At 42.1% G+C, this 26,515-nt stretch overlaps 2 protein-coding genes across 4 annotated transcripts in view; both read left to right on the top strand.

Annotated features, from left to right (window-relative positions):
* LOC146580399 (ADAMTS-like protein 1) overlaps positions 1-21,083 on the top strand; it is a 106,025-nt gene extending 84,942 nt beyond the window's left edge. For all 3 annotated transcript variants that reach the window (XM_085267143.1, XM_085267144.1, XM_085267145.1), the window contains 15 exons: positions 3-207; positions 1,647-1,794; positions 1,878-1,962; positions 7,606-7,925; positions 9,523-9,652; positions 11,662-11,872; positions 11,972-12,151; positions 12,269-12,422; positions 12,593-13,586; positions 13,708-13,835; positions 16,963-17,083; positions 17,256-17,460; positions 17,602-17,711; positions 17,861-18,081; positions 18,931-21,083. In XM_085267143.1, coding sequence (XP_085123269.1) covers positions 3-207; positions 1,647-1,794; positions 1,878-1,962; positions 7,606-7,925; positions 9,523-9,652; positions 11,662-11,872; positions 11,972-12,151; positions 12,269-12,422; positions 12,593-13,586; positions 13,708-13,835; positions 16,963-17,083; positions 17,256-17,460; positions 17,602-17,711; positions 17,861-18,081; positions 18,931-19,040 — 3,322 coding nt within the window. In that variant the 3' untranslated portion in view covers positions 19,041-21,083. The remainder of the gene's footprint in view (positions 1-2; positions 208-1,646; positions 1,795-1,877; positions 1,963-7,605; positions 7,926-9,522; positions 9,653-11,661; positions 11,873-11,971; positions 12,152-12,268; positions 12,423-12,592; positions 13,587-13,707; positions 13,836-16,962; positions 17,084-17,255; positions 17,461-17,601; positions 17,712-17,860; positions 18,082-18,930) is intronic.
* A 666-nt stretch (positions 21,084-21,749) lies between these two features.
* On the top strand, positions 21,750-25,980 carry LOC146580398 (NACHT, LRR and PYD domains-containing protein 3-like). Its single transcript, XM_085267147.1, has 6 exons — positions 21,750-22,112; positions 23,151-24,873; positions 25,012-25,095; positions 25,184-25,267; positions 25,485-25,562; positions 25,654-25,980. Exons 1-6 carry the CDS (start codon positions 21,821-21,823, stop codon positions 25,970-25,972), a joined length of 2,580 nt encoding a protein of 859 aa, XP_085123273.1. The 5' UTR covers positions 21,750-21,820; the 3' UTR covers positions 25,973-25,980.
* Positions 25,981-26,515: the final 535 nt, after the last annotated feature.

Genomic DNA, 26,515 nt, shown 5'->3' with positions numbered 1-26,515 from the left:
AGATGGGAGAGCAGCCCCTGGACGGCCTGTTCCACCTCTTGCGGCGGGGGCATCCAGAGTCGCTTGGTATCGTGTGTGGAGGAGGACATGCAGGGGACCATCACTCCCACAGAGGAGTGGAAGTGTCTTTACTCTCCCAAAACAGCTATCCTGCAGCCCTGCAACACATTTGACTGTCCCACCTGGCTGGCACAGGAGTGGTCACCAGTATGTGAACATTTCTACTGTTGAAATTCTTCTGTCAAGTCAAGTCAAGTCAAGTTTATTTATAGAGCACATTTAAAAACAACCAAGGCTGACCAAAGTGCTGTACAGTAAATACAGATAAAAATACAATAGAACACAATTTCGTAAAACACCTCGCTGATCAAATAAAAAATAAATAAACAAATAAATTAAACCTTTCTAAAAGCCAATGAAAAGAGGTGAGTTTTAAGAGCAGTTTTAAAAGTTTCTAGGCTTTTGGAGAATCTGACGTGAGGAGGTAAACTGTTCCACAGTCTGGGTGCAGCCACAGCAAACGCCCTCTCTCCCTTTGTCTTTAATTTATACCTGGGAACATCTAAAAGCATCAGATCGGCTGACCTCAAAGATCTCCTGGGGCGATAAGTACTAAGGAGTTCTGACAGGTAAGAAGGTGCAGTGCCATTTAAAACCTTAAAAGCCAGCAGTAAGATTTTAAAATCAATCCTAAAAGCAACTGGGAGCCAGTGGAGAGAGCAGAGAACCGGAGTGATGTGGTCTCTTATTTTTGAACCGGTCAACAGGCGAGCGGCAGCGTTCTGCACCAGTTGAAGGCGATGTAGACAGGAACGATCTAGGCCAGCATAGAGGGAATTACAGTAGTCCAGCCGTGAAGTAATAAAAGCATGGACCACTCTTTCTAGATCGTTCCTGCAAAGGTAAGACTTGACTTTGGCTAAAATCCGTAAATGATAAAAAGATCCCTTAACTACAGAGCTGATTTGTTTATCAAGTTTAAAAGCATTGTCAAAAATAACTCCAAGACTCTTAATGGAAGAAGTGCAATCGGAGGTTAGGGGTCCCAAAAAGTCAAGAGAGTCATGTAACGTCTTGTATGTGGTGTATTTATGAGGCTTGTAAACATATGTGTTCCGAATGGGCAACATACAAAAACCCAGTGACACCGCAGCCAGTGTGATCCCTCTGAATAAATTTCCTTTCTGAACCATTGCACATTGAAATGATCAAGGCACTGCATCTGGATCAACCTAACCCTCCTGGTCAGCTTAGCTATTTTGCTTTAATTCTTAGAGCTGCTGTTACATTAACCAATCCTACCATAAATGTTGTATATATCTTCCTCCTGGGAAATTTTCTACCTCACCAGTTGAATGGGCTCATATAGAAATGTAGCGAGCCAGATTTGTGGCCTCCTAAAAACCTGGGATGTTGTTTATCTAGCACATTCTCCCTCTGCCTTTAAAATGCTTGTTTTGGCAGAGGATAGACAAAGTTCGCTCCCGAGCAGAGAGCTGCTGGGATTTTGGAAGGACTCTTTCTGTACCTCCCTTGAGTCAAAGACTTTCTATCAAATATGAGAAAAGCCTATTACTAGGAATTAACACATGGAAAAATAGGTTGATATGCTTGCTATCTGTGACTGCATGTCCTGTCATCCCCAGTGCACAGTGACTTGTGGTCAGGGACTGCGCTACAGGGTGGTGTTATGCATCGATCACCGTGGCCTGCACGCCGGAGGCTGCAACCCTACCACCAAACCGCACATCAAAGAGGAGTGCCTGGTGACTGTGCCCTGCTACAAGTCCAAAGGTGGGTGATTTTGCACGTTTTGTCATGTTTTAAATATAGAGTGGCGCTTTTGTTCAGCCTCATTTTTGCATCATTTCCTGTAGATACACTACCAGTTGAGGCAAAACCTGTGTGGCATAAGCAGGCCATAGAGCTTGAGGAGGAAGTCACAGCCGGTGAGGAACCAACGTGAGTACTAGCACTCAACAACAAAAAGCTAAACTGTCTTTCTGACTCTTAAAGCATTTGAGACCTTCATCACTAAGCCTCTTTGGACCAGTCAGAGGTGCAAGTCCTGTTAAAACCATTGCAGGTGTTTGGGTCTTGCTGCACTTTACTATTCTGGAAAGCTGCAACTGCTAAAGCTATACAAAGTAAAGTTTATCACCCGGAAAAGAAGGGGAAAATCTACAGCATTAAATTACTCTTGGTCCTCAAGGTTAAAAAAGCAAAAAGTCAGATCCCAGTTACACAGTTTCAACAACCAGCAGCTTAGGACTAACCTGGAGGTGAAATTGAAGTAGACAGAGCACGGCACTGGCACGTAAAGGCTACAGTATCAAGGTTGTGTTCATGTCAGCAGCAATTTCCATCAACATGGAGTCCAACAGGAGCGTTTACTACAAATCCAATTTCAAAAAAGTAGAGACTCTGCGTAAAATGTAAATAAAAACAGAATGCTTTGATTTGCAAATCTCATAAACTGTATTTTATTCACAGTAGAAAATGCACTAAATATTTAAATGGAGAAAACCTACCATGTTATGCAAAAGATTTCCTCATTTTGAATTTGATGACAGCAATGCATCTGAAAAAAATATTCCCATGTAGCAGACGGGTCTGCCCCGGATCTGGTGTCAAGCTGGCACTGCTGGCTGACTTCTGGCATGGTAAGTGGTATGTCCTCCAGATATGGGCCAGGTCTGGTGTAGATGGCACTGTTTATGTGATGGCATGCCACATCTGGCCCGATTATGGTTTGGTTTATGTACCCCAGGCCCATAGAAAACAGGTCTTCCCCGGATCCGGCATCAAGCTGGCACTTCTGACTGACTGGTGTCATGGCAGGGTGTATGTCAACCAGATGTGGGCCAGGTCTGGCAATGATGGCACTATTTATGTTCCTATTCTCCTATTTTAGTTAGAAGACCCAAATGCCATGTTGCAATACTACACTGCTATGGTAGCCAACATTTCAAATGCAGGTTTGACAGGTTTGTGAGTGTACACTTTATCCAAAACCTGGTGAGGGTTTGCTCATATTTACCACTGGATGGCTGTAGCTCAGGAGGTAGAACAGGTCACCTACTAATGGGAAGGTTAGTGGTTCGATCCCTGGCTCCTCCAATCTGCATGTCAAGAGTGTGAATTTGTATGCATTCAGTTTAGAGTAGAAAAGCGCTATATAAGAATCAGTCAGTTCACTGTCTGAACAGAGTTTTGTCATGTTACTTTCACACTATTGTATATTACATAGGTTTACCAGAGGTAATCCACACATGGGCCAGCACATAACCACCAGTGTGTCTGCAACTGGCCTTGTGCTGGCCCATGTGTGGGCCACCAAAAGGCCGTCATTCTTTGCGGTAGGTGGGCCATGTGTAAGCACATTGTGTGGGCCAGATCTGGGCTATACCGATTTTGCTGTGTGGGTTGGGACAGCTTTTGGAAATGAGCGCTGATAACAAGCCAGATGGTCCTGCTCCTCTTTAGTCTGGTAGAAATGGTGTCCATGTTTTCCAAGGAGAATTTCACATCCAGAGAAGATGTTGGTGCCTGTACATCATATTCATATATGGTTTCTTCCTTGCATGATGCAGCGTGTTAACCTGCAAGTGTAGATGGCACAGTGAACGGTGTTCACACGCAGTGATCTCTGGAAGTGTTCCTGAGTCCATGCAGTAATATCTGTGACAGACTCAGGCCTTCTTTTAATGCTGTGCACACTGAGAGATAATCATTTTTTGGACTTGTCTGATGCGCACAGAGATTTCTCCAAATTCTCTGAATCTTTCGATGATATTATGCACTATAGATGATGAGCTATTCAAAGTCTTCACAATTTTACAATTATACCCAGTTATGTTACTGACCTGTTGCCAGTTATTTCATACTAGCTGCCTTGGTCTTAAATAAGCACTATTTGCTCCTTTAACCCTTGCTTTGAGCCAACTCCACTCTGATTGGTTTTCCAGTTTAAACAGAAAGTTTGAACAGGAGGCTTCTCTTATGTATTCCTAAATTAGGGACATCCCCTGTCTTGAGCAGTGTCATGGGGATTATTTGCACACACTCTGACTGACGTCTTTATTTTGAACTTTATTTTGTTTAATATGATCACCCAAGGAAAAGCACAATAGGTCCACTTAAAGGTACATTTGAGGGTGGTTGAAAGTGTTTCTTGTCACCTGCATGGAACTAATAAAACGTTGTATGGGGCTATTGAAGGGAAGAAGGGAAACTAAAGGTGAAGAGTCAAAACATCTTTCGGAAAGCCTTAAGAATGTACAGTCGCTGGCTACCAGCATTACCTCAGCAAGCTCTCACACGTTCCAGATGTTCTTGTCCCACACATCAGTTAGCTAATAATGGCCGCCTTCTGAAAATGCACAATATTTGGACTCTGCCCAGTGTCTTGCATGACTTGTATTAGCAACCATGTTAGCCAGTTTAAAACATCTGTAACTCTGACTTATCTGTGGAGTGAGAGAAGTGCCAAAACATATGATTTTGCTCAGCTGCAAAAAATAAAAAAAAGCATGTCTGTCCTCAAAAAGCACATAAATATCTGTTTATAATATGCCGTCATTCACAAGCCAACAACAATATCTGCTCACCATATGGGGCCAGGTTACAGATGTGAGAGGAAAGAGAATGAAATTCCTGTGCTAGACTTATTGCACCTCCGTTGCCTGCGCCGAAACCCACCGCTGCGCGGCTGCTTGAAAAATTAAACCCATATATGTTCTCCAATCAAGCCAAAACATTTTTTCACCGTGAGTAAATAAAATATTTCCACTGATGGATATTTAATTGATACGATTAACATGGGGCTTTGGCGGATGTGACAAAAATGTGTTGTTTCCCTCCATGAATGAAATCGGGATCGTTTTTGAACTGACAGATGTACTTTAACGGCGCATGAAGATAAACATTTCTGTGGGTTCGCTCGTTGACTTTGTCGTTCCTGTTCCAAAGTCTAACTGCCGGTGATTCATTTGTTTGCCCGTAACACAATGAGTCCTTGAGCTCTTGTACAGAGCCAGCTTTGCCTTAATCATGAGCTCTTTATTGAGGCGTCTTATAAAACAGAAGGGTCCTCTTGTGTTGCGGTCAGACTGTTAAACCAAGGAAGAATGCGGCACAGTGGTGAAGGCTGCCATGCAAAATATGCTTTGCTACCATTATGAGCTTATTAAGGAAAGATAAAGATAGTTTGTCAGGTTCACAAACGCTGTTAGGAAGCAGTGCTTATACTTGCACATTATGTACTTTACCGATTTAAACCGTTTTGTTTTCACCTCAAAAGATTTGTAGTGCTCACTTAGGTAGTTCACTCGTTTCTTTTCATTGCTAAGTGATTGCAGAGGAATTTGACTGCATGTTCTTCCTTCTGATTGGCTCCCTGCCATAAGCAGAAGGTTTTAACAGCAGGTGGGCGTGGCTTCTGTCCTCCCACACAGATCCTATTGAAGAGATCCCTTCTCTCTGACATTGTAAATGGTACATCATTCCTATCTAACTTTCGTATTCCACTGAATGCATCTGAGAGCCTGGGATTCGGGATCTTGCCCAAGGCTACTTAGGCATACAGACTGGATATTAGATCAGCCAGGGATCGAACCACCAAGAATAAAAGCGACTTAAGAGCAGTCATCACTGTGATTCTAGAAACTTCAGCACGTAGCAATGGAGGCTCCCATGCTGCAAGCCTGACTTCTAATCAACGCCATTATCACCTGCTGAAGCTCAGGCTCTGGTTGCCGTGCTGGGGTCAGCATACACCCACTCTATGTTGTTCTGCAGCTTTGTGTTAGCATGCTGTCTACGCAGATGTCTGCAAAGACCCGATGTTTTGTTAGCAGTATGATGCGGTTGTTTCTATACTGGACGCAGGTGACACTTCAGCACTGCAAACATGTCCTTTTGTGCAATAAAAATAAACGTCCTTAAAAATTGTAGGCCATCCCACCGTTTTCCACATAAACTGAAATCAGCTGATCGGCATGTTTAATGTGTTTTTCTTTCTGTCTGTCTGCCCGTCGTGCAGATAATTGAAGTAACAGTAACCTGATTACTGAAGTAATTACAGTGGCGTGGTACATTACTCAGTTTAACGTCTAGCACTCGCAACACGGAAGCACTGAAATAAAGTCATACACTCGCTTTGTGTCTTCTTGTGTTCAGGTTTAGCAAATGGAAGTCGTTAATCTAGGGGGGAAATGTAGCTATTTTAAAAGACTAATAGCTTTGCCACTACCTATCTGCTACATGAAAAACTGCATCTTGATTCAGACACACACACACACACACACACACACACATCTGCTCATGACTGTGCAGAGCTGATGGTTCTGATGGATGTAGTTTTGTTTTTTTACTTTCACATATGTCTCAAATGACCATCCTTATCAGCTACTCATTCGATCAATGACAGCTGTGATTTAGAAACACAGTTCAACCTGTGCCTCTGGTCTTAAAAACTTTCGCATGTACTCAACACCTCCAATATGACATATGTGCAAGTCCTTTAAAGTCTGTCTGCCAAAAAGGAACCAGAAGTGTTGAGCTCAGACCTAAACAGGACAGCTGCTCTGTGTTGTAAACATCAGGCTATTGTCCAAAAGCTACAGTCCACACTGTAAGTATTTGGACAGCTGGACATGTGTTTTGTTGTTAAGGCTCTGCGCTCCAAATGATTGATACCACGCGAAAGGGCCAAGAATCAGTTTTAATTTGAGTATTTTCCTATCAACTGTAAAGAAACTTGTGGTGAAAAATACCCATAAATTATCTGATATATATTATTTTATTTCCTTTGTTTGAGGCACTGCAAAGGGTAAAAGTGAGAGGCTGTCCCCTCAGACGGACACTCTCTGCTGTCAGCTTAGCGGTGCATCTGTCACAGAACTGAGCACTTGCTTACTGGTAATATAAGATGTTAATAGGAAGGCCTCGTTTATTTGCTCTCAGGTGCACGTTGTGGGACAGATGCTGTCTTTGTATGTCCATATATCAATAAGTGAGTATCCAGAGTTTTCACAAGGACATAATGAGCACAAGAACTACTTTGAATGATCTCCTAAATCACTTGATTTAATCTCACTGAGTCATATAGAGCTTTTGTTCAAGCATTTCTGTGTGCATTTTCAACAAAGTTATAGAATCAGTTCAATCTGAAGAGCGCTTTCAAACTCCTTTCTGTATCACACTTTCTGATCTTTTACCCTCTCTGATTTCTGTTGAAGGAGTGATAGTTCAGTCTCTGGGCCTTTCAGGTTTTTCTTCCCCTCATCCATTTTTTAAGATGAGGAAGGATGCACATGAAAGCTGTTTATCCAAGAATAGCTGATCGTAATGTTTCACAGCTGTGCAATTAATCACGCTGCAGTGACTGTATTTCATAAATGCTTAATGAGTTTAAGAACCCAGCCACTAATGAATACAATGTGTTTACAGAGAAAACTAAAAAAGACAGCAAAAACAAAACAAACAAAAAAAAAATCGACTGTGATTTGCTATCAAACAGTCCAGGTTTGGTTTGGAAACAGTCCTTATCAAAATTTTCATACTTTTCCACTTGAGTCATCTGTTGCTTGCTCTCCTCTCCAGCTTTATCCCCGGTCCCTGGCAGCCCTGCAGCAGGACATGTGGTGCTGGGACCCAGCATCGGACGGTCAAGTGCCAAGTGCTGCTGTCTTTCTCCCAGACAATCGTGGACGTGCCAGATGATGAATGCGAGGGGGTCAAACCTGCTACCAGCCAGCCTTGCTACAGCAGTCCCTGCTCTGTAGATTTGGGTGAAGCAGGAGAAAGTGAAGAAGTGGAAGAGGTGGAGGAAGAGGAGGAGAAGGGCAGGACACTGCAAAGAGAGGAACTGCACGACTGGGAGTACGAGGGCTTTACTGAGTGCTCAGAGAGTTGTGGGGGAGGTATGATCTTTATTGATCTCTCTGACATGGGAAAGTAAAGAGAGAGAAGTTGAAAGAGTAGATTTGGGGAGTTGAAAAGTTAACTCGTGTCTGCAGCTATGCTGACACCCTCCCAGTGACAATAAAAATATGCTGGCGCTTAGCAGGTGTAACATTTACCACATCTCCAGTCTTAGGTCAGCATGTTAGCATGTCTGCGATCACTGTTTTCTGCAATCCTTCTGATGCTGTTTCCCTTTAAAACCAAAAATATTAGCCTTATCGTGGCCCTGGAAGAAAAACTCAGGAGATCTCACAAGTCAGCTCTGCATCCTGTGGGGGACCATGTGCAGATTTCATAGCAATCCATCTCAAAACATTTTCTAATATGCTTCACAAAAATATGTAAAATTTACTTCCAACTGAATCAGGGACAAATATGCTCACATTTAATTTTTTTTTCTTCTACTTTTGGCTGATATCGCTGTAGAAATACGCCTACGCATTTTGGCACAGTCTTCATCAGGTACAAAAGTTCAAATGCTCTGAAGACTGCGTGCTGAATCGTGTCAGTTTATTTCTGCTGTGACGCGAGACCCACTGAAAAGTTTATTGCGAGTATTTCTGTCCTTTATCGGTGTTTGAGATGTGCTGCGTTTTTGCATCTCTTTAAATATACTACTTGGATTTTCAGTTTAGCTCTCTACTGAAGCTTTCACTGTTTACGCATCCTTTTATTTTCACTCTGGTGGATCCAGAGACAGTGCCAACCCTGGAGCTGTACACCTGTGGTGGCTCCAACGCGCAGAGCAGATTTGTAGATTATGCTGCGAGTAAATACATCAGCAGCAGACAAGTGCTGTTATGTAGCTTGATTTGACAGTAAGTCTTGAAGACCAAGTCAACTCCGTGAGCGCCACTAAGTACGTCCCAGCTGATTCATTAAAACAAATGTGATGTGCTCCAGCCTTAAACTATTGTCACTGGATGTCTGACGCCAGTAAATGCCTCGAGCAGATGCAAGTCATATCATATTAAATGATAGCGGATGGCATAGAGGTCATACGTCGCCAGTGCTCAAGGCACTGGGAAAATGCTTTGCCAGACAGAGACCACTTTCTTAAATATCCTGCCAACATGCATTGAGGCCCACTTTAATCTTCCTACCTACACATGCAAGCATGCGTGCCTGCCTCATGTGCGTTTGCCTTAATCTCTGCGTGTGTGCGTTTGTAACTTAATTTCTGCACACGGGTGTGGGCTTTTGTCAGTGTCTGCGTATGCGCTCATCCAAACTCAACAAACTCCCATTCGGGGATGATTACACTCCGGTATCAGATGTCCGATGCACACCCTGAGGGCTGTGCTCCTGTGGACCATCACACTGCTATGGTGTTTGAAGTTCCTGCTTCGCTGTTATTGTCCCCAACATTAGAAGCAGACTCAGGGAGTTATGTTACATTACTTTTAATATGACTTTGCATGAAAACTCTGAGAGTGCATCCACAAGTTGAGGCAACCAAAGTGTTTTAATGTATTTTGGACCCTAAAATCTTCCTTTTTAATTACAGCGTCTGCAAAAAAGCAAGCATGACATTGCTGTGTTCTCTAACCGCAGGTGCGCAGGAGGCTGTGGTTATCTGCCTGAACAAGCAGACCAGAGAAGCAGCAGACCAAAGCCTGTGTGTGAGCTCTCGGCGACCCCCACGACTCCTCCAGGACTGCAAAACTCAGCCCTGCCCACCCAGGTACAATAAAAACCCCTAACTCAGACCTCATTATCGTCATCATTATTATTTAAACATGTTTCAAACGGTTTGTGCATGAAAATTAAAAAGGATTTGATTAATGGATGTAGTAAAAATAGGGAGGAAATGCATTTTTGGGGGATGGAAAAAAACGTTTGGCTACGTTTAAGAGAAAAATATTAATTAAAGTCAGGAAAAAAATATGGCCGTGCTTTCTCTTAGCTTGCCAAGAGTGCATCCATCCAAAAATGTGCAATATTCAGTACAGAAGTGGAACGCTGATGTACCACTTTTTCAGAGCCTAGATAAATTCTTAGCTGAATCGGTTAAGTTTGACGGTTCGTTGGTAGAGAAAAATTCAAAAGCTTCTAATCCGCTGTGTTATGCCTCTTGGTTCAAACCAACTGGGGCAATTAAATCTCTGTTAAGGCTGCTCGAGTCCAAGAGATACTAAAGCAGAACGACAGAGATGGATGGTTGTATCTCTGCAAGCAGCAAATTAAACCTTGTGGAATCTGATAGTGATTAGCTTTACCTGCGAGGTTCAGTTGTCCTTGGAAAGGGAAATCTAGGAGGCTTCAGCTGTTTTTCTAAGTGATTTCTTTTGGCAAGCTCTTTTTACAACTAGGAATGGCCTTCAGTGATTGCATGTCATATTGACAAATTCGCCACATTACCAGAGGGGTTAACAATGTAGGGTTTATCCTGAGGGGATGCTTTTGAAAAGCCTGTGGGTGGGTAAGTAATGTTATGCAGTCAAGCATGACTTATGTTAATACATGTAATGGCAGTCTTCCCGTTTCCCTCTCCAGGTCAAAATGTAGGTCCAGAGAAAAAAAAGGGAATCATTGAAGTAACTGTGATCATCCTCTGGGGAGCGTTCAGTGCTTGCTACATTTCAAGCTCAAATTATTTTTGATATTACAGGTTTAAGCTGTGCTGTTAATGTTTAAGTCAAAATGTAGCTTCTTCTTTTTTTTTGTTCAATTCAACATACGAGCAGTTTATAAACAGTGTTATTTCACATTTCAAATTGCAAATCGTAAGTATTTTTTTTGTGAACCTACCAGATTGATGCACGTCCAGATTAAACATCTAAAAGGTCAAACAGCAAAACTGCATGTTGTTTAACATGAGCAAACTGTGGCTAAATGGTGAGTGGACTTTGTGGTTGGCCACACGTTTCAGGTTAACACCGTGCACATTGTCAGTGTTCTACCCCTCACACTCTTGTCAGAAAACCCAGAGGCTTGCAGCCTGCCCTTGCCTGTTTTTCCAGGCTTTGAGTCTTGTTTTTAGGCACAACAAATGCAGTATTGGGCTTGTTTCCTTTGGCCCTTTTCTCCCTCCCTGAGGCCTCCTCACCATCCCATATTAAGCTACACTCTTTGGATAGTGTTCCCCCTGAAAGGAAAACAGCCATAGGATTTAGCTTTGAGTAAAGCAGCGGTCCATGAGCAAGCTTCATTCCCAATTCTTCTCAGAGCCTTAAATAAATATGAGTAGTTTTGAAATATCACCCAATCTGTCGAGCAGAAAATGAAATTGCTGCCATCTCATTTCAAACCAAAACTTTAAAGGCATGGCAACCACTTGGACACTGGCCACAATTTGGAATAAACCTGCCAAAGTAACTTTGATGCTGGATTAAACCCAGTTTAAAATTTTGTTGGGCAGCAACATGAATATTAATTCCAGTAGTTCATTGGAAAAATACAAATGAAAAAGTAATGCAATAGGGATTTCTTGAATATCGTGAAGCTCGGTGTGGGATTTTATGTTTCATGTCTTTTTCACTTGTATTCACCTTCATGATTTTACATATTCATAAGACTGCTGAGGTGTTCTCTCACTGGATCAAGAGATATATGTACAGTACTATTTACAGTGCTATGAAGTATAGATAAGATAAGATAAGATACCTTTATTAGTCCCACGAGTGGGAAATTTCATGTGTGCAGTGTACTGTAGATTTGCCATAATGAGCACAATAAACATTGTTCTAACAGGTGGGAAACTGGAGAGTGGAGCTCCTGCTCAGCTACATGTGGGGTAGGTCTGATGATTCGCACTGTGGGGTGCACACACCGGCCCTCTCGTGACAGCAATCACACTTTAGTTTTGAGGGACGAAGACTGTCAGAACCCCAAGCCCAGTCCTCTCCAAGCCTGCAACCGCTTTGACTGCCCTCCTATGTGGGACACGCATGACTGGGGACAGGTAAAGGACATCATCTATAAAGTTTACCACTGCAAGTGTTTGACGATTGGGAATCAAGCGCATGTGACTGATTTAATCTCTGCGTGTTTTTGCACCCAGTGCTCCCAAAGTTGCGGTGGTGGGGTTCAGAGGAGGCAGGTACTATGCAAGCAACGGTTGGCTGATGGCAGCATTCTGGAGCTACCTGACACGTTTTGCCCTACTAAGAGTCCTACAAGCCAGCAGCCCTGTGGTGAGCAGGAATGCCCACCTGAGTGGGTCACAACTAGCTGGTCCCAGGTAGCCTACCTTTCAGCCAGAGACCATCCTGCCATATTGCTGTTGTTCAAATGGACATGTTAAAACTGGTACTTTGCAGGTTTTGTTTATTTTAATACATTTCTCTTGTTTTTCCAGTGTTCAGTGACATGTGGAAATGGTATTCAGACCCTCCAAGCTGTTTGCAGGAAGAAAGAGGTGAATGGAAGGTATTTGACAGCAGACCCTAAGAACTGTTCCCTGCTGGCTCGTCTCAACAGAATCCGACCATGCTTCTTCAAGCCCTGTGAAAGTAAGATACTCTTTATTTGGCTGTGTTTATGTAAGTTATACTGCATAGAACCAAAAGAAAAGGGAGTTAGCTCCCTTTTCTTTTGGTTCCTTAAATGCAAAGTTTTGTATGTCCAAAAGTACAGATATTTGAGCCAACAAGCAAGCATTAACCTGTCCTCTTAATTACAGACTCTGTCAAGCCTGATGCCACCATACTGGCTCAGAGAAAAGTTTATATCCAGTGGCGTAAAGGCAAAAAGGTTCACCTGGGCATTGGTGGTTATGCGTACATCCTGCCTTGGACAACTGTGGTCCTTCGCTGCCCAACCCGCCACTTCCGTAAGGGCCAAATCCACTGGTTGAAGGAAGGGAAGCCCCTGATCAACCTACCACACCTCTCCATAACGTCACTAGGATATGTGAAGATCCATCAGGTTCGTGCATCTGATGCTGGGATATATACATGTGTCGCAGGTGAGGCACAAGAACATTTAGTCTTACAGATCATTGGCAGCAAGCAAAAGCTGTCTGTAGCAGAGTCAATGCTCAGACGACAAAAGGTTGGGCGACCGGATGCAATCTCAGCTCAAGAAAGATTTCAGGAGCTTCACAGCTCCCTCAACCGATATGATGCAATTATTGAGCGTTTGCTTAATCATAAAGAATCCATTCGAGATGAAAAATACATCGCTGACAAATCACCTGCGAGTGAAAAGAACAGTTCTACCCTGGAGGATGAAGGGTCAGAAATTTACATCCCAGAGGTCCTCGTTGCCGACACACGCAGGCTAGAGGAGATCATGAAAAACGTTGCCGAAGACCTTGGAGGACTATGGGAGGAACAACTTATCGCACAACTGCTTAGTGAGCTCACTGTGGCACAGGGTGAAACTAATGAGTCGACTCTTCACCCTCCAGAAAGTGCTGAATCTTCCACGCAAGAGCCACTCCATTATAAACCAAACACTAAAGTCCACACAGCCAGACCAAGAAACCCGCTGATAATTCAACGTTCGAAAAAGATTGGAGAGGGGCCACAATCTGAAATGATAGTTTATGTGGGAATGCCAGTTTTCCTGCAGAAACCAGTTGTTAGTTTAGTGTTGAAGTGTGAAGCAGTAGGAAATCCTGACCCATCTGTGACATGGTCGAAGAATGGGAAAGAGTTGCGCTACAGTAGCAGGTAAGAACTAACCTTGAAGTAAGGACTTTTTGTGAAAATGACATGGCTGCCTGTGGCTTTTTTATGATTATATCAAAGACCTGGATAAGGCTTCATAGATTGCTTGTCTTTGTGTTGGCAGAGTAGGCCTGTTGCCTACAGGATCACTGAGGATCCAGTACCCAAGCAAAGGGGATGAGGGTTTGTACACCTGCACTGCCAGAAACCGTTTTGGAAGGACATCTCTTTCATCTTCTGTGCAAATTACTGGTAAGGTTTATAGATCCGTAAGTTTCAATGGTTTGTACAGAAGCTCCACCTTCTTGTGGTTCAAGCTTCTGCTTTGAGATGTTTTGAAAGTGGCCTTGAAGCGAGTAGAAGGCAGCTAAGGTTCTCAGTCACACAGGCTTAGAGACTAGTCATCAGATATCTGACAACCAGTGTTGGTCAAGTTACTTGAAAAAAGTAATCAGTAACTAATTACCAATTACTTCCCCCAAAAAGTAATCCCGTTACTTTACTGATTACTTATTTTCAAAAGTAATTAATTACTTAGTTACTTAGTTACTTAGTTACTTTTTAAAAACACGATTTACAACCTGAAGAGGTGATAAAGCGATAGATCTTTCAGCCCAATTCTACTTTTTCTGCATAATCCATCATACAAAATGTAATCAAATGAAAAAGTCTCTCTTTTTTTAACTTGTTTTATCAGTTTTAATCTTTTAACTTTATGCATCAAGCAAAAATTTAATTATATGCAACATTCTCCGACTTTAAGAAATTAGTTTAACATTTAAACCTATTTTCTGCACATTCCAGCACATAAAATAAAATATTTTTTTGTGTTTACACTCACTCTTTCAAATAGATGCAAGTAAAACACAGCAGAACATAAATAAAGTCAAAGACTCAGCGGTCCTTTTGCTCTATTTTCACCTGTAAAGCAGGAGTAGGGTAGGCGGAGGTTTACCCTGGTGCAGGTGTGCCGCGGTCAGTTGAAGAATCCGCGAGTTTCTCTGTGAGTTTCCCATTACGTCGTTGCGCACTCTGTGCTTGCTTGGAAGTTTAGGGGTTTTTTTCGTTGTAAAAAGAAGTTTTCTTCCCACGCACGATGGACGCTAATGTTTTTGTCACTTTTTATGGAATCAAACTCAAAGTAAGGTCAGTACTTCCACGCTTTACACGCTGCACGCTCATACTCTCTCCCACAATCGATATGTGATCCATCGTTGATCTGCACACAGCTGTTGTCACCAACACAGCTGTCGTGACACATTCTCGCAAAAAAATCACGGTTTTAGTAACGCAGTAACGCAGCGTTCCTACGGGAAAGTAACGGTAATCTAATTACCGTTTTTGCAATAGTAATCCCTTACTTTACTCGTTACTTTAAAAAGTAATCAGATTACAGTAACGCGTTACTGCCCATCTCTGCTGACAACCATCAGTTGCCTGATAAAAAATAATATGAATTCTCTGACCGGTTGCTAGGTGATGTTGAGTGAAATTCAAAGCAGGCACTGGACCAAAAACATCTTTGGGATTTCTTTGATCGCAGATTGTCACGATTGCCCATAGTTTGCATTAAACATGCTGAGCACCAGCAAACTGCTCTCCAAGCAGTAGTGAAACTGTGAAAAGTGTGATGCACACAAGAACTGGAGAACATTCAAAGTGAATTGGACCTTCCCATTAAAACCAACACATTTAAGAAGATGGGACTTTTGCTTTCAAGGTGAACGGTCTCCATTTCCAGTCTATATTGTTCTTTTCACACATTGACTACTGCTTGGAGAGTAGCTTGCTAGTGCTTGCAAACAGGTCCGCATCTTCCATGCAAAATATGGGCGACTGTGGCAACCTCTTTGCAACCTAAGCAATCGCAGCTCCGTATACCATTTTGCGACCAATTTCCTGCTAGTGACTGCATCGGCGTAACTTTGTGCTGAACATTGGGGGGGGGGGGGGGGGGTCAAAATCTCTGTCTAAATAAATCTGGGTAAATTCCCAGATGATTAAACATGCAACTATTTTGCTGGTAATACTTGAAATGAGTAAAGAAAATCAACAGCCTATTTATGCAAGATAATTCATAATTTTATTAGGGGGGGTTATATTGGTTGCGTCTGATTATTGGGGGGGGTCATAACCCCCCTACCTCCCCTGGAAATTACGCCCCTGCGTGACTGCCAGCAACCTCCAGCAAACACTATGTGGACCACTCTCTGGGTTCTGTGTGAATCAGCCTTCAGTAGTTGATTTCACAGCGACCCATGGTTGCCAGATTGGTGCTAAAAGGTCTGAGCAGGAAAACAAACAGAGAACAAACTGAGGGGCTGCAGCGATGGACAAGATAAGCAAAGCCTGTTTTGAAATGTGAATCATGCTGTTACTCTATTACACTCCAAGAATTAGAAATAGGAAGTTGTTAGTAAAGAAAGTTGGTTGAAGTTAAACATTTTGCAGAATTACCCTTTGTGTTTTCTTGCTAAAAGCTAGATAAAAAATGCCACATGTAAATCTTTGTGTAATGTAGGTGGAGCCAGACTTTTAGCTGCTAACTGCAATGAGGTTTCAGAGATATTTTGCAGTATATAGATACTAAAAACATCACTATGACTTTTGAGAAAAGTATGTTAGAAATACTTAAAATTGATCAAGTTTGTATGGACCCAATGTCGAGTTGAGTTTGTCCTAATGCTTCTTTGAATAGTCCAGTTTATAGTAATTTGTGTTGTTCTTTGTGGTTTAGGCTTCGAGGTTCTGGGAAAGCATGCATCCATCCAGCGTAGAAACACACAAACTCAAGAGTAACCGCAGACACAGATATTCAGTAAGCTCTTACTTATCCCAGTGGCTCATGTGGCTGAGTCATTGACAGAGGAATGTCCGGGGCATCACACAGAGCTCCGGTCACCTCTGAGCTACGCTGTCCTTCATCTCTTCGGCATGATCAGCCACATTCTCATCAAAGCGCCGCCACTGTGCGTTTCCTGATCCTATAGTACGCTTCCTCTCCATACGGCAACAATTAGAGGTTCCAGGCAATGTTTCAAAGAAGATTAACTTAACATACCATATTCAGCTAATCTAAATAGAAAGGATAAGGAGTCTTTAAAGGGCTGAAAAATGCCCTGACTGTATTTTGTTATATTTGAATTCAGAGTCGGTTAAAAGCAATGTAATGACTATACTCTTGGGCATTTTAAGGTCAGAGTATTTGAAGAAAAGGAAATGCAATCCAAAATACATGGAATGACTTTCAAATATTTTAGGAAGACTGTTTTGTCATGAAGCTGTGTGGTAATGTTTTTCTTTAAATCCTGGTGCATCAACTGATGAGGTTGGTGAACACACCATTCTCATTTTATTTTATATTTTATGTTATTTTCAGGTGGCAAAGGAAGAATCTGTGTCCAAGGCAACAGTGTGGGAGCAAATGGACCGGCTTGTTCTGAGAGGAGGAATGGCAGTCGGTCGGCCGAGCTGTGCCAAGGACAAGCCTGCCTCTTCAGGTATGCTGCTGCTCTACATGTGGAGTGCTATTAGTGATGTTAAACACTGAGTTTAATATTTACAGTAAGAACAGAAATCCTCCGTTTACTCACTGCATTTGTTGAGTATCTGAAAAGATGTTTTGGCCTGAAACATCTAATATCTACTTGACTTTTCCTCTTGTTTTATTAGGTGGCGAGTTGATGCTTGGTCCCCATGCTCAGCCACTTGCGGTGGTGGAGCCCAGACTAGAATTGTGCGCTGCATGAAGGGTCCCGAGGGCAGGTCAGAAGAGGTAGAGAGTCCAAATTGCCTTGGAGCAGGAAGGAAACCCTCTGATGCAAGGCCGTGCAACCTCCTTCCCTGTGCAAGATGGGCCACAACCTCCTGGGGGCCGGTGAGCCAAGATATTATTGTGCACAAGCTTGTTTTCACAAGGTTTTATCATAAAAACACAGTTTAGACTCAAAACCTTCCCCTAGCAAGAAAATATTTTTGTAATGATAGCTAGGAAATCTGATGAATTCTCCTCTTCCAGTGTCATGGCAGGTGTGTGGGTCCCAGTTTGGCCACACAGCACCGCCATGTCTACTGCCAAGACCCCAATGGTACCAGAGTCCCCCACAGGATGTGCACTGGGCTCCACAGGTAAAGATGGGAATAAGATTAAGAATGTTTAATACTGTTGGTGATATGTGCTATCGATAGACATTTTAAAAATCCAGTTATGGTTCATATTACAAAGGAAAAAAAAGGCTATTCAGCAGAATACTATTTCAGGTATGTTCATATTTTAGGCCAAGCTCTTTGAGGAATTGCACCGCTGAGGCTTGTGCACTTCAGTGGCTCGTGGGGCCTTGGACACAGTGCACCGCCACGTGCGGACGGCACGGTTTCCAATCACGCCAGGTGACCTGCGTCCACCTTCGGACCAGCAAGGCCTTCCGAGACCGTCACTGCACGTGGAGGCCTCGGCCTGCCAGCTGGCAGCGATGTAACATTTTATCCTGCGGCAGAGGTGAGAAAAAGTTACAGTAATGTCAAGTGTGAGTCATAAATAAATGTACAACATATTGTGGGTTTTTGCGAATTTTATTTTAGTTTCTATTGCTTAAAAATGTTTGGGTTATTTTTTTTAATTGCAACTTTATGATTTTCTTCTTTTGAGGGGAAGAAATTCTAGAAGGCAGAAATTTAGGAAGTTCAGAATAGATTTTACAATGAGAAGTGCAACTGAAATGCTCCGTGAGCCTGCTTGCAAAAGCAGAACACCATACAGTGCCTTCATAGGCAGTCACTGAATCCTCTTATTGCATGTTTTTGATCACATTGACATCTTTGCCTTATTAAAGAATCACACCAATAACGCCTGATGGGTCAAACTTTGTTTTCTAGCAACACAAAATTGTTGCAGTGGTTTTAGTTAAATGCAGTTGCTCACACTCTACCTTCATTTCAACTAAAAAACAAAACAAAAGATGAAAAGACAATCTAGTTGTGTTTGCACTTGAGCCCAGCGCATAATAAACATAGCTGTGGTTTCATATGATGAGACTTGGCAGTATCTGTCTCTAACTTGTCTGTTGGCACCCCATTACAAAACTGGTGAAGGAAACTTTGCCCGCGGTGCTTAAAGTGCTGAAAAATTGCCTTAAAAAACCAACAAAAGCCTCTGCTGTGTCAGGTATTTCCAGAAACAATGTGCCGGTTAATTAGAAAAAGCCACAGACCACAGTGAGAGAAAGATTGCCAAATGTTTACGAATTAGAGCACTGGACCTGAAATTTCCAACAATATATCCATAGCTAAGCACTACAGCCCACAGCCGCGACTGTGCATAGTAAAACGTATCCTCTGTATATTCCAGCAGGAGAGTGCCGGGACAGCACGAGGTACTGTGAGAAGGTGCAGCAGCTGGAGCTTTGCCTGCTGCCCCAGTTTAAGAGCCGCTGCTGTTTCTCCTGCCGAAACACCTGAAACGGAGAAGTGAGAACGTTGGTGAAAAATCTGGAAAGGTCAGGGAAGGTGTCACGGAAGTCAAGGAACCTCTATGCCTATCCCAACACCCTCCAATGTCTTCAACGATCGCTCCTGGATTCCCGAGTGCGGAGGAATGTTTGTTTGTCATACCCAAAAGTGACTAAAATCGACTTTTAAGATACCATACGTGGGTTTGAATTCAAAATTATTGCTACGAGAGGAAACCACGTCTGTTAATGAAGGCTTTGGTTTTACTTCTTTATTTTTAATTTAAATCTGAAGTTCGTACAAACAGCTTTTGTGTCCCAAACAGTAGATATATTTCCAGTGTGAGCAGTAGGAACTCTGCGGTTTCATAAAGGGGAACTAAAGCCTTAAAAGCCGTGATTACGGTCACATTAACAAAATCTGAGCAACGTAATCTTCAGTTTCAGGTTCCTGAGCAAACGGAAGATCACTATCATGTTCCTCTGAAACACAATCACTCCACGCCAAATTAAGTTTATATGATTGCATTCAAATTTACGAAGTAATGCGATGTTAATAATCGGCCTAAATAGATGACTGACTTCATACCAAGGAATTCTGGGTAAACGCCAAGCTTGTGATAACCACTGGATAGCTCTGTGTTTGTCTTTACTGCTAGGATTTTGATGCTAAGTGAGCTTTTATGAACGTAGCAATGGGTTAAAAAGGGGTGGAAAACTGAAAACCAGCTTGATGCTGCTTAAGTGAGAACGATGACAAAATAAAGCCTAGTATTAAATAACTGGGACACATTTAGTACCAGCCACACTTGGAAAAAAGTTTTCATAAACATAAAATATTAATTTTAAGCAAAATGCAACAAAAATGCATAAAATCAAAGGTTTATTTATTCAAATAATTAATCAGTAAGGGAAATGTGGTCGGTGTAAACTGAATGTATACCATATATCAAGTAACTTGAATTTGACCAGATTACATTAAGTTTATCATTTTACATGTACTTATGTTACAAAATTACACGGAAAGTTTACATTTAATCAAATTAAAGCCAACATTTTGGGCATGAATAGATTTAGCACATGTTGACCATAATAACTGGTCTTTCAAAGCAGCAAGGGAGTCCGATTGCAGTTTTTAGAGGGTAAGACTCAATTTTATTTTAATTTTTTTTGCATGGGTTGCACTATAGGAGGTGTACGACTGAAGCAAATAATGTTTTGGGAAAAAAAGGATTTTGCACTCAGAACTCATCCAAGTCTTTGTTAAAAACATGGCTTGCAGAGTTAATTTCTTTCTTTCTTTTTACGTAGTTTGTAAAGTTGCATTGTTTCAGTATTTTTGTTTTGTGATATTTCTTGAAAAGATATTTGCCAAACGTGTCCCTTTAACCACTCTGTGAAGTTACACACGCTCACACGCAGATCTGATAAAGTTCATCCAGTCCGCCATGTGTCACAGTGTCATATTTACATGTCTGTGAATGTATGATGGGAAGCTTTGCAGTGATCATTACTAATGTGCCGTGTGGACACATTAGTAATGGACTTGGTCTCTGCGTCCTGGGTTCCACAGAGCTTCACTGTCATCAGGTGCAACCCAGCTTTAGCTGAAGACTACTTGGCCCTACGCTGAGGTGTGGTTATGTGATATCACAAGAGGAAAATATTGTATCACATGTCATTTTCTTAAGTTATGTAGATATTTGTCATTTAAACTATTTATTTCCATGTGTGTCCCTGAGCAAAGTTTCTGTAAATATTACAGGGGTGGGTCTCTCCTTGCGGCTGATGGTAGTTGATGTGCATGCGATGGGGACCCCCTGCTGGTGACTTGATGTGTTGCTCCCTATCGTTAAATAAAACCAAATACATTCCTTTTTATAATCTGGTTGTTGTGATTGCTCTTCTTTCTTCTATATATATATTTTTTTTTTTCATGGGAAAGTCCATATTATGGAGTCAGAGATCAACATTAACAAATCGACATTGATGTCTGTATTACAAATAACAAGAGCAGGAATTTCAACATATAGTAGTGCTGTCATCATGAAAAGGGACACTTCCTGTCAGGATCTGAAGGCGCCCTAACCGGTCGACCTGCCAGTGTGTATATTTGTGTGCGTGTGTATGTGTCTCTCCTATCGCCCTGTCTTCCCCTCCGGCTCCGCTGTGATGTGTTAGGGGGTAACCTAGCAACAGGCTACCTCCGACCCAGAAGTGCTGTCGCCCGGAGCTGCCGCACCTGCAGTCAATCCACCATCTTCAGCAGAAAAACAAACAAACAAAAAAACATCTTCAGCAGGGCTACTTAATGGTGTGGCTGAGCGACAGACAGCGCTGGAGTATTGCACTAAGCCTGGTAGTGTTTTCGAGTCGCTAATGTTATTGAAGTACTGTCTGATCTTCGTACTCATTTTGCTGTCGTGTGTGTGTTCACCCAGGGATTGACGGAGGATTTACGGACACAAAGGAAGCACTTGGAGGAGAGACGGGCACTACCACGCACTATCACCATTGTTGCACATTTGAACTGTTGTCACCTTGCTACACTGTGAATAAATGCACTGTCATTATTTCTGAGCTCCGCGCCTGAGTCCACTCTTTAACAACCGTGACACTTCCCTTTTTATATCTGATATAAACTTGTCTCTCTCTGTTTCTCAACTTGGGGAGAGGAACAGCAGTTCACAAGATCCCTGTTGGCGTCAAAAGGAGGAAATTCTTGCCATGATCTGACTATATAACCACGTCATTTTTTGATTCATTCTCAGGACTGTTTTACATTAAATTATGGTGGAAAAGGGTTTTCATCATTCCTGTTTGACAGCAGTGAGGGTGCTGCGAGTTTCTCTTGTGGATGAACTAGAAGGACAGGTCGACTCTCTGGTAGAATTCCTAGTGTGCCGGGAAGTGTTCACTCGAGATGATCGCGAGGAAGTGTTATGTCAGCTGGGTCCCCGGATGAGAGTGAGAAAGGTGCTGGATATCCTGGAGTGCAAAGGCGAGGAAGCGGCCAGGATTTTTCTTAATGTTAAAAGTCACTATCAGTACTGCAAAGAAGCGGATCCACCTCAGTCCAGAGGTATGCATTTTCAATTTTAGCCACAGGAATGTCATTGATCAGCAGTGTTGGGCAAGTTACTTTGAAAAACTAATTAATTATAGTTACTAGTTACTACTTCAAAAAAATAACTGAGTTAGTAACTGAGTTACAAGATTCTAAAAGTAATTAATTACTTGAAAAGTAACTATTGCGTTACTTTAAAAAAAAAAAAAGTTTAACCCCCTGGGGATCCAGGGTATAATTGGCCATTTTTAACTACTTGTGATTTTCCCTCCACATTTCACCTTTAAAAACTGTTTATTTGCCTTGTTTGGTATCATTCTTTTCAGCACAACCTCACGTGTCTGAATTTACAGTTATGTTTTCATTTTTGACATACTGTATTAACACAATTGATCTAAAATCATCAAAAAACAAAATCAGAGTAGAAAAAGTTATATTTTTTTACTGTAACAAAAACAAACATGTTTAATGAATCATATTTCATAACTTTAAATACAAATATAAATCCTATGCACAAGTTTTGCAAACAACAAATTCATTTGCATCCATTTACCTTTTACCTTGAGTTTTTAAATAACCCTTTCAAACTATTTACAGAACAATCAGCTGTTCTGCATTCAAGAAGATGCCTCACAAATTATTTGTGCCACTCCAAAGAAATAATTTCTGTCCATTATAAAGGAGAACATCACAGCCTGATACCTGCAGGTCTGACAGCAGCAGGTGTATCACTCCTGTTTCTAACCTGGAGACAGCAGTCGCCTCATTGTTCTGACACACAACACAAAACTATCAACAACACTGCACACTAACTACACAAGCTACACTACCGTTGATCAGTTCAAGATAAGGTTTTCTCTTAACTTTAGTTGGCAGGGGTGTGTCTGAAAGGGGGAAACAGAATGGTAATTTATACCGCAAGTACAGTCTAGTCAAGCACTGTACTGAAATGTATCCTGTCCTCATCCTATATACCTGTATATATTTTTTCCAGCTATACAAGTACATATGAGTGGAAGTGGAAAATTATACTGAGCTTCTTTTCTTCTACAGAGTACAGCAAAGCGAAACAAAAACACAAAGAAGTCCTGAGGCGCAGGAGTGAGAGCATGCTTTTCTACAACACCCGGCACGGAGAGAAAATTCAGTTTTCCGAACATTATGTCAATCTTCTCTTAGTTGACGGACACCAGGGATTAGAAAATAAAAGGCATGAAGTGCTGACCTTTGGACAGAAGCGACTGTGTCTGCAACAGAAGTCAGCAGTGCATGAGAAAATCACACCAGCTGAACTGTTCTCATGTGCAAAGGCAGTTCGTCCAGTCAGGAAGGTTCTGGTATCGGGGGTGGCTGGAATCGGAAAAACTATCCTGGTGCAAAAGATGTTGTTTGATTTTGGGGGAAACAAGGACCACCTTGCCTTTGACTTCATCATACACATGACCTTCAGAGACTTGAATCTGATTGACGAGCCCACAAGTTTACGAGAGTTGATCTTGCGCAAAAACAGGCACCTTGCTAAAGAACTGGATAACATCTTGGCAAATGACAACAAACTGCTGATCATCCTGGATGGCTTTGATGAGTTCAGACACTACAGGAGCTGCGACGTAGACTCTTTTGTAACTGAACCAGATGAAGATGCAGAGGTTATGGAGGTTATTGGAAGCTTGATGCAGGGTGAACTACTACCAAATGCTTCTGTGTTGCTCACAAGTCGGCCTGCAGCTATCAGCTACATCCCTGTGGGCTGCATTGACCGCTTTGTGCTCATTGCAGGGTTCTCCTTGGCCGAAGTTCAAGACTTCTTTTTTCGTTACTTCCAGGACAGGACCCTTGCTGACCGCATGTTCTCAGTGGTATCTGCAAACGAACTAATGCTGACACTGTGCTACATACCTGCATTTTGCTACATTGTCTGCTGCATCCTCAAAGAGAGCAAAGATCTTTGTGGGGGAAGCCCAAAGACCATGACGGATATTTACGTGCAGTACTTGGTGGCTTTGCTTCGATCTCACACCCAAGCGAGAGCTGAAACATGTCTTCAAGACCAAAGAGCGGGGGCCATCCAGCAGCTGTCTGATACTGTTTTAAAGCTGGGTCGACTTGCCTTCAAAAACCTACTGGAGCATCAAACATTATTTTATAGCAGCGACCGAGAGGTGGCAGCGTTAGAAGGGTCCAGCCTCGTTAGTGCTTTCCTCGACAAGACAATTGCAGAAGAACCTGGGTTCACTGAAGAGGTCTATTCATTTGCTCATCTTACTATTCAAGAGTTCTTTGCTGCAGTTTACTGTGCGGTGACGGATCACCCTTTGCCTGACGCACTTGAGCGCACATCATGTCCCAGAGATGTATCCAACAGTGGACACTTGGACCTTTTCAGCCGCTTCCTCTCTGGAATCCTCTCTGAGCGCAATGCCAGTCTTCTATCTAGGCAGGTGGGGATTTGCTGCCACAAAGAAAAAGCGAACGCATATCGTGAGAAAATCATCAGAGAACTGAGAGCTCTCTGTGAAAGTGGAGCCCACATCCTAAACCATTTGCATTGCTTGTTTGAGCAACAGGACCCCTCGTTAGCACTTGATGTGCAACCAAAGATGCTAAGAGTTAATGTTAGCGATGAAACGCTATCTCAAATGGACTACAATGCTATCAAGTATTTCCTAAACCTCACCGAGGGTAAAATATCAGAGCTGGATCTTACTGGGACTGGAATAAGCTGTGATACACTAAGAGATATTCAACATCTTTTGGGTAGATGTGAGAGTCTTTGGTGAGTTTCAGGTAAAATTCTGTTTCCAAGCTTTGATAGACCCTTCCATGTGGTTGCAACCTTATCAATTGCTTATGGAGTGCCACATATGGAAAGTGCTTGCACAATATGTATTTACTGCTCCATCTCATGTTTAAGGCTTGGAGAAAACAACCTGGATATGGAAGCAGTACAGGTCATTGCTGATGTGTTGAAGGAATCGGAGAATATTGTGTACCTCGGGTAAGGTGTTAGTTAGTTTTACCACATTTTTGGAACAATGTATGACAAAGAATCATCCAGATGATGTCACCCTTTCTGTTCCTCTTAGACTTGGGTGGACAAACATTAGTGATGACGAGCTTCTGGTCCTTGCTTGTGCAATAGGGGTTAAAAAAAAGCTTCAGGAGTTGTGGTAAGAAACTTTTTGAGTTGTTTTATTATCCTGGCACATGATGCTGATGTTTGAGGAAATGGGAGTTTTCCAGTGTCGAGGATGACTGTGACGGTTTGATTTAAGAGTTTTTAAAAGGTCATAGATTACACCTATGTTGTAATAAACTACGCTTATATTTAAAGGCTTTTTTATGTAAATATGAAAAACCTTTATTGTTCCCCCTGTGATGGAACAGGATGGAAGGCAACCGAGTGAGTTACAGAGGTCTGCTGTCATTAAGCAACTTGATCCCAGATCCTCTGAAAAACGTTGTGTGAGTATTGAATTTTGAATCAAATAATTCAAAACAATACCTCACTAATTTGTATTTTCCTAGAGCTTATCCCCTTTCCCTCTTCCTATAGGGCGATATGGAATGACCTGACTGACAGAGAGCCAGAGTGCATGCAGACCAAGGCCAGCATCACTGTGAATTTCACAGACGATGCTTCGTGGGCAGAGTGGCAGAAATGGGTTTTTAAAAGGTGTGAGGTCAGCAGCAATGAGAAGTTGCTGATGGTACTTCACAAAGTGTGCAACATATCGACCCACCACTTCGAAGCTCAGTGGACGAAGACCTTCTACAGTCAACTTTCACAGCTCATCAAGAGCAGAATTGAGAGCTGTACCGAGGAGGACATGTGCAAGAAGCTCAAAAAGTTTGACAGCTTTTTGGAGCTATGATGAAAAACACTGCCCTTATGTTACAAGCTGTTAATAAATTGTTGGTTTGCATTGTGATTGTTTTTTTGAAGACAGTAATAATAATAATATAATAACTGTAATAATCATAAAAATAATTTTTAAAAAGCAATATACCTCTCCCTCCCCTGCAAACAAGTCTCAAAATGGATAAAGGGAAATCATATCAGTTTCATCAATCACAGAAGTAATTTCTTTACTTCTGTTTTCACAGTAGAGAATTATGACATCCAGAAGTATAGGGTCATTATAAATGGTAGTTTACACTTCATTACATTCCCCAGAGATTTTTGGTCCGTGTTGACATGATAGCATCACACGGTTGCTGCAGATTTGTTGGCTGTACATCCATGATGTACCCATTCTGCCAAAAGTGCTCTGTTGGATTGAGATCTGGTGACTGTGGGTGTCATTTGAGTACAGTAGACTCATTGTCATGTTCAAGAAACCAGTTTGACAAGATCTGAGATTTTTGACATGAGCCAGCTATGTGAGTGCACTGGAGTCATAATTACCAATGAGCCT

This window comes from Mchenga conophoros, linkage group LG3, assembly GCF_057382185.1.
Source record: "Mchenga conophoros isolate Kocher_MC1m ecotype Shallow Benthic linkage group LG3, M_conophoros_male_GT1.1, whole genome shotgun sequence".
Taxonomy (NCBI): Eukaryota; Metazoa; Chordata; class Actinopteri; order Cichliformes; family Cichlidae; genus Mchenga; species Mchenga conophoros.
This window is presented reverse-complemented; position numbering and strand designations above follow the sequence as displayed.